Genomic DNA, 13,237 nt, shown 5'->3' on the forward strand with positions numbered 1-13,237 from the left:
ATAGAAATTAGTCTCCTAATGCTTAAAATAGAAATGGGTCATCGATTTTAAATAGGAAGATATTTGTCCTAGAATTTGTCATTTGGTTCTAAAAAACTGAAAAAGGTATAAAACATTTAAGTCCAGAAAATAATGACATTATAATTTTTTAAGCAAACACTCTAAAGACTCTTAAAAAGGAATCCTCATATGATTAACCACAGTCAGGGAGCAGATGAGACTGCACAACCTATCACAGAGATTTCAGGTGGCTAAGATCCTTTTGGCATTGTCCAGATATAAGATTGAGCTTTAGTTCTTTCATTTAGGCCTACTATTCTGTGGCTTTGGGCTACTTACTTAACATCTCTGAACCGTATCTTTCTCCTGGGTTTACCTCAAAAGTCAATGCTAGATTAAACACGGATACTTCTAAACACTTAGCACAGTTCCTGGTACATAGAAAGTGCCCACAAATCGCAGCTGTTCCAGAAAAGCACAAAAGGAATAAGACAGATGTCTGTGGCCTGTGTACTTGCTACTCCTGCCTCTGAAAGTCTCATGCTGCACTATTTTGTCTCCACAGAGCAAATACTGAGCAAAGATTCTAAGTTCTTTTCAAAGAGATTTGTCTGTGTATAGATTGAAAATCATGTTCAAAACCAGAGATACATTTCAAAACTGTGACTTAGTTTTGGTTGGGAGGAGAATTTATTTTCTTGGCTCTATCTCCCCTAGTTGCTTTCACCATACGAACACCCTATAATTCCAAAAGAAGGTTCTGCAGGTGCTTTTTAATTCTGGGGAGATTCTGCAAAGGATGTGATAAATTCTGCAAACCAAAGTACATAATAGAGCAACTGACCCAGCTCAAACAACAGAGTTCAGAAATGACAACTCTATAATCAAATGATCTGTGTCCAACACCCAAGCCAACTGCCCACGCCTCTCAGAGGCCGATTACAAAGAGGGTTTCCTTGTCACATCTGGAATTGCATTGTTCACTGAAAACCTGACAGTTGCTATTGTTTGAAATTAGGACCCTCTTATTAAGAAAATGAGCAGTGAGCTTGTCAACAGAATCTGAAGTGAATGCAACAGAAAACAGTGTGTGTGCACGTGTGCTACTCTTTACACAGTGGACATGTGCAGGCAAAAATCAAAGGTTTTTTTTTTTTTTTTTTTTTTTTTTTTAATCTCTACCCTTCCTATAAGAACACATTTGGGTCATTTCTATAGTATAGAACACATTCCTCCCTTGTGCTGTGTTAACGGAAAAAAGTACCAAAAGGAAGTATGGAAAAATCCAAGAAGAGGAAATTAGGTAATAAATAATAAAGTTGCAAATAGCTAATAGCATGTGTTGATCACAGGGACAAATAATAAAACACACTTTCATTAAATCCCCTCATAAGGACCATGGGAGCTCCTCTTTCGCCCCTCTTTATGGATAAGGAAAGGGAAGCTAAAAGAAGGTGAATAGCTTCTCGAAGTTTGCATAGCCAGTAAGCAGGGGAGTCAGACAGCTTGATCTGAACCCAGAGAAAGCCAAGACAACTCATGTTTAGAGTCTTTAACAGCATAAGCAAGTCTCCACGATATCACAGTTACATGTGGGTAAAATTCAGAAACTTCTTTCCTGAAAATTTCAAATTCAAATTTCCAGAGAAGCAAATAAGGTTGTGCCCCTGTACACAGCTGTGCTATCTCCACTGGCTGCCAGCAGACAGCAGAGCGATCTCTCACACATATTACTCAGGTAGCAAGAGTAGTTGAAATTGGCTGAACAAATGATTAAGACACTCATTTTGTGTCTGGAAAACCTATTTCTGTCTCTTTCAATTACTTTAACTAATATCATTGGATTGACAAATTCTTTTTTCGATCAAATTAGTTTCAAATTGTTCTATCATTCAGGGTGAACCTTAAGTCATTCCTCTTACAATGACCACAAAAACAACTTATTAAACATCTTTAAAAATAGATCGATCAATAGTTATCGACCATTGTTGGTATGTGCATCAATTACAACAGATACGTTTCAAATGTTACAAAAAACAGAGCCTGGTTCTATTCTATCATAATTCTAGCCAACCAAGACAGATTATCTTTATCTCATGTGACAAAAATAAAGAAAATCAAATGAATACAATAATCTGTATTAAATAGATTTGTATTTTCAGGTCTTCAGGCAATCTCAAAAATGCCAGGCAGATTCAATAATCTTCCTACAGTTCCACTCATACTGATGTTAAACAATCTTCTACTTAAACAATATTCAATTGCTAAAGAATCTTCCCATCAGCCGAGGCTTTCATCTGCAATTTAGCTGAAATTTATGCTTTCCTATCTATCCATCAGCAAATGTATCAGATGGAATGCAAACTAATTTTAATGTTGTTCAAGGTTGAACATAAAAGGACTGAACTTAATAGTGAACATAATTCAATATATTCCAATAGCAAAGAAACAAGAATTTGGCGTCATCTGCTAGCATGAATTATTCCTAAACAATAACTAGAGTAGTCAAGACTTGATTTGCATTGGCACAACTCTAAGGCAAACAGTACATATAGGTGCTGCATCACTATATAAACAACCACTCACTATAACGGCAAGGTCAACAACATGTTGTCTATGATGTAATAACAACATGATCCTAAGACTTAACTATTCAATTCCTCAGTGACCTTCTTTTATTGCAAGTGCTCCTATAATGCTCCTTAAACTAGTCTTAATAGATTTCTGTTTGTTCTGCTTGGCTTTTTTGTATTACCCAAAAAACCATCCACACCAAACAAATAAAGAAATAAGACTGAGACAGGTTACGCGGAAGTTCAAGGGACACAGCAAGCATCTCTTCGATTCTTTCCCAATCCTCACTTTACAAGACTACCTATTACCAATTTGCTAACTCTCATTCTAGTCTCTGTTCAGTCAGACATTTTCTTTGTAAACATAATATATTACAACTCTGCGTGATGCCTGCAGTCAGACACGCAGGTTGTGAGACTGACCTTTCCTGGATAAGCTAGAACGAAAATCATAACTGGAAGAGTGCAAACTAAAGAAACAGAGGGATTAAGCAATTCACTGGGGAAAAAACCATGCAGGCCATGTCATGCAGGTGTCATGCAGCAGCAGCAGGCAGGAAGGGTTTACCTAGTTCACTGTCCAGCTCCTCGGTGTGTACCCCTTCTTCTCCAAAGGAATAGCAGGAATGAGACAGAAAAGAGAGAAAGCAAAATTCAGACACCAGCACCAAGAAAGGAAATCTCCTCAGGAAAACAGCAGCAAACACATCACTCTAGTTCGTCCTTACCTGCATTGTGGCTTATTTCATTGGCTTGGATAGTAAACTCGCGACCTCAGTGTAAATCACAAAACAGGAAGAGCTGATATTGGCAAAATAATTATATGGCTCATTTCCTTGCATGTCAAAATAGGATTTGATTGGTTGTAAAAGATGACAAATACCTTTGCGGTTTCAATGTTCTTAAGTGGGAAGTCACTTATTACAGACCTTATTGGGAGTAAACAAAGCTGTCAGACCTTTCAATATCAGTCCTTTTAATCCTTCAATAATCCTCTAATCAGTGAGGCAATTATACTCACAATTAAAGCATTATTTAACTTACAAGTAACAGTGCTGCTTGAAAAATGGAAGGTGAGGTCAAATTGAGAGTGTGGACTGTATAATGAGCTAACTTTGATGTCTTTCAAAAAGGAGCTGGAAAGATGAATTATGTCAAGATAAAATATATCAAGGAAGAAAGCCTTGAAAACTGCCCTGAAGGAGTGTTGGGAGGCATTTTACTGTTTTTGTGAGAACACACACACACACACACACACTTTCTAAGTCAAGCAGCTCAGAAATATTAGAATTAAAATGTCCTCAAAAATTTCAGTGAGCAAAACAAGTCCAAATCCTTTCCGTTCTTGACCTCCTCTCTTGCTGTCAGTAAAACATTTTATTATTACTGAGAAGGAAACATAGGAGAACACACAAAAATCATTTCATACATCATGTTTCCCCAGCTATAGGGCAAGTGGCTCCCACAAGCTTCACAAACACAGGGATCGAGCCTATTTTCACCACCACAACAGGCTCAGTGCCCAGTGTAGCTTTCTGCACATGTTAGGTGCTAAATATTTGCTGATGAATGAATGAATGAACCAATCAATCAATGATTGACTTAAATAACCAACATGGGCCTAGACACCTTGTAAACTCTTAACTTAAAAATGATCCCAATGCCAATGATAAGTTTTGATTGGCACCGTTTCTTAAAAGGAGAATCTAGTTTACACAAAGTTACCTGTGAAAATGCCCATTTGTATATTATCTAATGTCTTTGGGAGCATTTGTTCACTTCTTCAGTAGTTATTTATCAAGACCTATGATAAATAGGTCTTGCCAGTCACTATGCTAGGTGACATATCAAAATGAACACAATCAGGGGCCAGCCATGGTGTCTCACGCCTGTAATCCCAGCACTTTGGGAGGCCAAGGCGGGTGGATCACCTGAGGTCGGGAGTTCGAGACCAGCCTGGCCAACATGGTGAAACCCCGACTCTATTAAAAATACAAAAAAATTAGGCATGTGGCACTCACCTGTAATCCCAGCTACTCGGGAGGCTGAGACAGGATAATCACTTGAATAGGGAGGCAGAGGTTGCAGTGAACAGAGATTGTGCCACTGCACTCCAGCCTGGGTAACAGAGCAAGACTCTGTCTCAAAAAACACAATCAGACATCTCTGCTTTTCCAGAACAGGAGACAAATCCAAAGCTCACACGAATAAAACTAAAATTAAAATCATGATAAGTTCTCAATAGAGTAAGATACATGAGTGACCTAATCATATCTTTGGGGGCAAAGTCATGGAAAAATTCCCTGAAATATAACCTGAAGGATATGCAAAGTTTAATGTCTGTTGTATTCATTGATACATTCGCATACCTAGGATGCATGTGACATACAGAAAGTATTCAATAACTATTGTGAAATGTAAGAGTATAGTGAAATGTAAGGGTATTCTAAGATAGAAATGCACATTTAACTGACATGAGGCAGGAACTCAATGAGCACTAGTGGGGATGAAGAGCAGAGAGCAGAGAAATAGTGTGAGAAAACCTAGAGAGGTTGACCACACAGGGCTCAGAGAAGCAAGCTATGGACTTGGCATTTCCTAAGCAGACCCTGTGGAGGTTGTCAGTGATAACATCATCACATTTACATTTTAAAAGATTGCTCGGAGTGCAACATAAAAAGGAGAGTGAAAAGAGTCTGTATGGGAGATGAGCATGACCCCAGAGGAGAATGGTAGATGTGGTGAAAAAAATAGTGAATGGATCCAAGAGATATTTAGGATGCCAAGTGAATTTAGCTGGTTCACAGGTTAGAAATAGGTGTGAAAAAAAGTGACAGCTCAAGGGGGAATTTTGAGTATGCATAAATTCACCAGGAATGGAGACAGGAAACACTTAGAGAGGACCAAATTTGGGGGGAAAGATAATCAGTTTTAATGGTTTTAATATGACTGAGTCAGAAGTCTCTTTGAGACAACTGTTGACATTATCAATCAGGTGGATTAAAATATTGGCCTGGAGTTCAAAGGCAAGGTTGAGGGCTTCTAACTGAACTGGACACAACAATGACAGAAGGAGTCATTCACTAACACCAAAATCTCAAACTAGTTTCTCGATTTTCTGAGATAGGAAATAGAACATATTAAATCTTCACAATAATTAAGTATGATGCTATACTGTTACACCCCATATGTATGACCTACAGAGAACAGAAAGAAATACAGGGACAATATTTGCAACCAATATGCTTTTCTGCTTTGTGTTATAATATAAATAATAACAAGGCAGCTTTGCATTAACTGGCAACAGAAAACGCAAACTGATACTTATCATAATCTGATTATATATTTATACTGTTTGTGTGTACAGGCACACAGATACACATAGAATTTCTACTAGAAACAGAATATATGAATTCTAATATTAAAGAGATAATTACTAAACTAATTGCATTTGGTATGAATATATTCTTGTTCCAAAGGAAATAATATTAATACAAAAAGATAATTTTAAGAATTAAAAATCACTAGATTTGGTAACAAAAATGTCAATTCTATTCAATACTTTTAATCTATGTACAGTTTTTCTCAGTAAAAGCTATTGCAATATTCTATCATTTATAATATTGTATTAACAGGCATTTTCATACATTCCCAGAATAATTACAAAAAGGATATTGACATTGAAGACCCTATGGTAATGAGTGCCTAAATTGGTTTCAAAATCATAAGGCATCAAATAATGATTAAATTATTGTTCCATGAAGTTTTAGGGTTGAATGTGTTTTATGCTCTGATCTTTGAAAATTCATTATTTATGTGCAGGCTGAGTATTATTCAAAATGGTTGGAATCAAAAGAGTTTCAGATTTTGCATATTTTCAGATTGGGAGATACTTGTGTAATATACTTACTGGCTCAGCATCCCTCATCCGAAAATCCAAGATCGAAAATGCTCCAGTGAACATTTCCTTTGAGCATCATGGTGACACTCAAAACGTTTTGTATTTTGGAGCATGTTGTTGTTTTGTTTGTTTCTTTAAGACGGGGTCTCTCTCTGTCACCCAGGCTGGAGTGTAGTGGCACAATCACAGCTCTCTGCAGCCTCCTACTCTTGGGCTCAAGTGATCCTTTTGTCTTAGCCTCCCAAGTAGCTGGGACCACAGGCACATGCCAACACGCCCAGCTAATTTTTGTTTTATTATTTGTAGAGTCAAGATCTCACTATGTTGCCCAGGCTGGTCTCAAACTCCTTGGCTCAAGTGATCCTCCTGCCTCAGCCTCCCAAAGTGCTGGGATTACAGGTGTGAGCCAAACCATGCCTGGCCAATTTTGGAGCATTTTGGACTTCAAATTTTGGGATCAGGGATACTCAACTGGTATTATATGTTAAACAGAATACCGAAATAATCAGTACAGTCCATTATCTCTCAAGCATGCAAAATACCACAGCTGAATGAACCTGTTCTATTCCTTCTTCAGGAATGAAACAAAGCAACCAAAATAAAACAAGCATCTTGGTCATGCCTCCTAAGTTAGAAGGACTTTTGTTTCCATTTTAAGTAACTCAGATAAATACCGACACAATAGTCTACGTCATTTAATGTAACCTGCAAACCATGTATAATAGAAGGATCGTGGAGTACAAGGTTTTCACAGTATTATACTTTACTGCCTTGCATTTTCAAAAAATCTTTAAGTTTATATATACAACAATTCTGCACTATAGGACAAATTAATAACGTTCTGTTATCTTACAGTAAAATACATATTTAATATTTATACTACTAATTCACATGCCAGACTTGAATAATGAGTAGCAAAGCAGAGCAAAGCAAACCATTTCCCTTTTCATTTTTCCACATCAAAAAATAATTTTGGCAAAACTTGGGATAGACGTTGGTGTACTGAAAAGGGACACACTAGCTCTGTTTTAATTTTTTTTTTTTTTTTTTTCATTTTGGAGAAGTAATTAAAAAACCCAAAGCCTTGAAATGAACTTTTTCAACTAAAGCTCTTACAGCCCGTTAGTTCATTTCCAAGATTAACAGGGAGAATGGTGCTCTAGGTAACACCTCAACCTCTGTCTCAAAAGAATACACTTACTACATATTGTGGGTATACTGTAAGTTACACAGAGATTCTCAAACATATCTAGATCTGTTTCCCCTACCTCCAAGACTAGGGAAGTATGTGAAATAAGTAGAGTTCAAGAAAAACTCCCAACTTTTCTCCCTAAGACTTTTAAAAGGTAGGGTTAAAGCTGAGAATGTGTGAGTGACCAGAGCATCTCTGGTTTCTTTATTCCTAGAGACTTTCTAGAATTTTCTCTAAGTTCCTGAAGACAGAGGATGTATCTTCATTTGAACAGTTTGACTGTTCTGCTCCTAATGGAGATATCAGTATGCATCTGTCTTCATGTGTAAACAAATTCTTCTCTTGAAACAACTCTGACTTTCCTCCTGCTTTTGTAAACCACAGTCCATTTAGCAGAAATCGGATTACCTTTTAAAAACTCAACCTAAGACCCGACTGACCTGGCTACGACTCTTTAAAATTTGCACATGTGAACAGTGCCCCCAATTCACTTAACCCAAGACCTGCCTGGCCCCTTACCATCATCTTCACACTCTTCCAGAGGCTTCTGCTGCTTGTTCAGGCACCGAGGGTCTAACCAAGATGTTGTTTTCGTATTATGGCTGCAATCCAGAAACAAAAATAAGGAATTTGTTTGAAAAAAACAAAAAAAAAGCAAGAAGCCCATGACGGAATTACACTCTCTTGAGTATTTCTTCCTTAACCACAACAAAGATACTTTCCAACAGCAAATCCAAACCAGAAGACGGCCTGAGTTTAGAATTATAAAATGGCTTGGGGAGGGTCTTAGGTAGGCTTTTTACTTACGTAACATATGATTATTAAATTACTGAAAGCTTAAAAAGTAATACCAGTTTCATTTTTGAAAAATGAGTTGCAAATGATACCCCTTGCCTATACCATCTACCCTTGTCTAGATTATTTTAGACTTCGCATTTGTCACAGAGAAAACTTCAATTTATTTTAAATATAACTATGATTTGAATCTTAGATGCTGAAACTCACAGAGAGGGCTGCTATTTCATTCATTATATTACATAAGAATTCTCCTGACAGCATGAAACTACCTCAATTCATATAAATGACTCAAAACTGCCAATACACATCATTAAATCACAGTGTCCTAAATTATGCTTTGGACATAATGATGGCAGCCCCCAATTACTCGTCATAAATAGAATCTGGGCCGAGGATAAGCTTGGAGAGGCTAAACATGTCACTCAACTGCCTTCTAAGGGGTATAGTTCAATTCTAGATGAAGTATTTCAACAGATAGTGACTGGGGCCCTGCAGATATGAAAGTGTACAGACACATTCCCAAAGATATCGTCATTCAATCATGTTAGAAATGTCACCAGAATGGCTGGAAGCATTCAGCCTTTGTGCTTCCCAAAGTAGTGGCTGGGACAAAGTTCTGCTTGAGCCCCCAGGGCACTATGCAGCTAAGGGGGTGGGACAAACAACTCCAGTCCAGTAGTTCTGGCTACAAACTAGACATGAAAACAAGAAATTTTTTAAAAATTAAGTTTAGGCAGTAACTTAAAACTTTGTTTGAACTGTGACATTTCGGTTGTAAATTTGGGAGTTGGCAGGGCAGAGGGGTTGCCAAAGTTCTTTATTTTTGATTCAAATCTTACTAATTGTTAAAAAAAAATATGGCTTAAGAGAAAAACAGAATCTGCAAATGTATACACGTCATATCAACTGTGTTAAAATAAAAATAACAAAAGGTAATATAGCAACCACCACCAATCCTACTTAATGTGACCACATATGACTGCCAGAATCTATTCTTTTACATGTTAAAATTTATTTAATCCTTACAATAACCCTATGAGAGAAGTATTATTAGCATTAAAATTATTGCTTCCCATATTACAAATGAGAAAACTGATAATAGAAAGGTAAAGCAATTTGTCTAAGGACACCCTGCTGAGACATCACAGAACTGGGAATTAAACCCAGAGAGTTTTGCACTAGAATCCATAGTCTGCACTATTCCTATGCAGTAAGATAGTAACAAGAATCATTGTCAGGAGAGTAGATTATGCAGGATTGAGAAAAAAAAAAACTGTGTTTAAAACAAAAATAATTGTAGATTCACATTCAGTTAAAAGAAAGAATAGAGAGATCCCACACGCCCTTTACCTAGAACCCATCAATAACAACATCCTTCAAAACTATAGTATACTGTGACAACTAGGATACTGATACTGACACAGTCAAGATACAAAACATTTTCATCATCACCGGGGTCCCTCATGTGCCCTTTTATAGTCACACCTGGTTCCCTTCCAACCATTCTCCCCAACCCTCTTCTTAATCCCTGGTAACTACGAATCTGACCTCTATTTCTGTAATTTTGTCATTTCAAGAAGGTTATATAGCACTGGGCATGGTGGTACGCGCCTGTAACCCCAGCACTTTGGAATGTCAAGCCAGGCAGCTTGCTTGAGCTTAGGAGTTCAAAACCAGCCTGGGCAATGTGATGAAATGCCATCTCTACAAAAAAATACAAAAAAAACTTAGCCAGGTGTGGCGGCACACACTAGCCAGGTGTGGTGGTGCGCACCTGTGGTCCTAGCTACTGGAGAGGCTGAGGTAGGAGGATCACCTGAGCCCAGGAGGCAGAGGTAACAGTGAGAAGAGATTGTGCCACTGCACTAGCCTGGGTGGCAGAGTGAGACACTGTCTCAAAATAAAATAAAAATAAAAATAATTTAAAAAAGAATGTTTTATAAATGGAATCATTGTATGTCATATTTTATGATTGGCTTTTTCACTCAGCATAATTCTCATCAAGATTGCTATATATATCAATAATCAATTATTTTTTATTGCTGAGTAAAATTCCAGGGAATGAATGTATCACAGTCTGTCTAACCACTCAAAGACATCTGGATCATTTCTAGTTTTTGGCTATTTGGACAAATGTACTATAAACCTTCATGTACATGTTTTTGTGTGAATTTAAGTTGTTCACTTCTCTGGGATAAATGATCATGTGCGCCATTGCCGAATGGTATGAGCTGCATGCTTAGTTTGTCAGGAACTCTTTTCTAGAATGCCAGACGATCCCACCAGCAATGGATGTGAGATCCAGTTTCACTGAATTTTTACTATCACTCAGTGTTGTCACTATTTTTTACTTTAGCCATCTTAATAAGCAAATGATATCTCATTGTGGTTTTCATTTCCATTTCCCCAGAGCTAACGGGGCTGAACTAATTTTTTCATGTGCATCTCTTCCCTCTACATACCCTTTTCAGTGAAATGTCTGTCCCTTTCTCCCTGTCTTCAGTTCACATTCTAACTGAATGGTTTGATTTTTTTTTTACTCCAGAGTTTTGAGAGTCCTTTGTATATTCTACATACCAGTCCTTTTTTAGATGTGGAGTCTGTAAATATTTTCTCTGTAGTCTGTCCTTCCATCCTCTATCAGGCTCTTTCACAAATCAAAAAATGTTCATTTTAATGATGTCGAATTTATCATTTTTTCTTTCTCAGGGATCTTGCTTTTGATGTGTCTTTGCCTAGCCCTGTATTTCAAAATTTTTCTGGTTTTCTGTTTCCCTAAATGTTTTATTGCCTTATGTTTTACATTTCAGTCTCTGATGTATTCAGGGTTAATTTTTTTGTATGAAGTGTGGGGTTTAGGTGGAGGTTAGGTTACATGCCTCTGGTCATCCACTTGCTCCTGGGCCATTTACTGAAAAGGCTATCTGCCCTCCATTGGCTTGCTTTCAAATTGAATTGCTTTTGTCAAAAATCAGTTGGGCACACTTGTGGATCTACTTCTGGGTTCTACCTTCTGTTCCATTAAGTTATGAGTCTATTCCTTCACCAACACCACACAGTCTTTATTATTGTGACTAAATAATAAAGCCACAATAATGTAAATTAGTACATTTCATATCAAGCAGACTAATTACTATGACTTCATTCTTCCTTTCATAATTGTTTTAGCTATTCTATTTCCTTTGCCTTTCTATTTATATTTTAGAATAAACTTGTCTGTATCTACAAAAAGACTGAGATTTTGACAGAAATTACATAAGACCTGTATATCCATTTGGGGAGTAGTGATATCTCTCTAAATTCTGAGTCTTCCTGTCTGTCCATGAGACATTGTCTCAAAATAAAATAAAAATAAAAACAATTTTAAAAAGAATGTTATATAAATGGAATTGTATGTAATACTTTATGATTGGCTCTTTCACTCAGCATAATTTTCATCAAGATTGCTGTATATATCAATAATCAATTCTTTTTATTGCTGAGTATTATTCCATGGAATGAATGTATCACAGCCTGTCTAACCACTCAAAGACATCTGGATCATTTCTAGTTTTTGGCTATGTGGACAAATTTACTATAAAAATTCATGTACATGTTTAAGTATGTCTCTCCATTTATAAGGAACTTCTTTGACTTCTTTCACTGGCATTTTATAGTTTACAGCGTATAAGATCCAATATATGTTTTGTTAGACTGATACCCGTATTATTTTTCTGAGCAACTTTATATTTTATTTTTGATTTTGGTGATCAGGTATTCATTGCTAGTATATAGACACACACTTGTATTTATTAAATTTTAAATTTTTGTGGGTACATGGTAGGTGCATATATTTATGAGGTATAGAAGATATTTTGATACAAGCATATAATGTATAATGATCACATCAGGGTGAATGAAGTGACCATCTCCCTCAAGCATTTATTCTCTGTGTCACAAACAATTCAATCATATATATTTAATTATTTTTAAATGTACAATTACATTATTATTGATTACAGTCACCCTGCTGTGCTATCAAATACTAGATCTTATTCATTCTTTCTATTTTTTTTTGTAGCCATTAACCATCTCCACTTCCCCCTTACCACCACCCCACCACCCATCCCAGCCTCTGCTAACCATCATTCTACTCTATCTCCATGAGTTCAATTGTTTTAATTTTTAGCTTCCACAAATAAGTGAGAACATGTGAAGCTTGCCTTTCTGTGCCTGGCTTATTTTACTTAACATAATGACCTCGAATTCCACATAGGCTGTTGCAAATGACTGGTTCTCATTCTTTTTTACGGCAGAACAGTACTCCACTGGGTATATGGACTCCATTTTCTTTATCCATTTATCTGTTGATGAACATTTAGGTTGTTTCCAAATCATGACTATGGTGAACAGTCCTGCAATAAACATGGGAGTGCAGATATCTCTTCAATATACTGATTTCCTTTCTTTTAGGTATATACCTAGCAATGGATTGCTGGATCATATGATAGCTCTATTTTTATGGCTTTTTTATTTGTTTTCTATTTCTTTTTGAGGAACCCCCAAACTGTTTCCCATAGTGGTTATACCAATTTACATTCCCACTAACAGCGTGAGAAGGTTTCCTTTTCTCCACATGCTCGCCAGCATTGGTTATTGCCTGTCTTTTGGATAAAACCCATTTTAACTGGGGTAAGATGATAACTCATTGTAGTTTTGATTTGCATTTCTCTGATGATCAGTGATGTTGAGCACCTTTTCACATATCTGTCTGCCATCTGGAGTCTTCTTTTG

General features: G+C 36.8%; 1 protein-coding gene across 19 annotated transcripts in view; it reads right to left on the minus strand.

Moving 5' to 3' along the window:
• MAGI1 (membrane associated guanylate kinase, WW and PDZ domain containing 1) overlaps positions 1 to 13,237 on the minus strand; it is a 677,305-nt gene that overhangs the window by 93,913 nt on the left and 570,155 nt on the right. For 16 of the 19 annotated variants that reach the window (XM_030923713.1, XM_030923639.1, XM_030923894.1 and 13 more), the window contains exons 6-7: positions 8,186 to 8,268; positions 3,142 to 3,177 (exon numbers count right to left, since the gene is read on the minus strand). In XM_030923713.1, coding sequence (XP_030779573.1) covers positions 3,142 to 3,177; positions 8,186 to 8,268 — 119 coding nt within the window. The remainder of the gene's footprint in view (positions 1 to 3,141; positions 3,178 to 8,185; positions 8,269 to 13,237) is intronic. The other 3 variants (XM_030923822.1, XM_030923779.1, XM_030924084.1) reach the window with 1 other exon arrangement.

The sequence above is a fragment of the Rhinopithecus roxellana genome, chromosome 1, assembly GCF_007565055.1.
Source record: "Rhinopithecus roxellana isolate Shanxi Qingling chromosome 1, ASM756505v1, whole genome shotgun sequence".
Taxonomy (NCBI): domain Eukaryota; kingdom Metazoa; phylum Chordata; class Mammalia; order Primates; family Cercopithecidae; genus Rhinopithecus; species Rhinopithecus roxellana.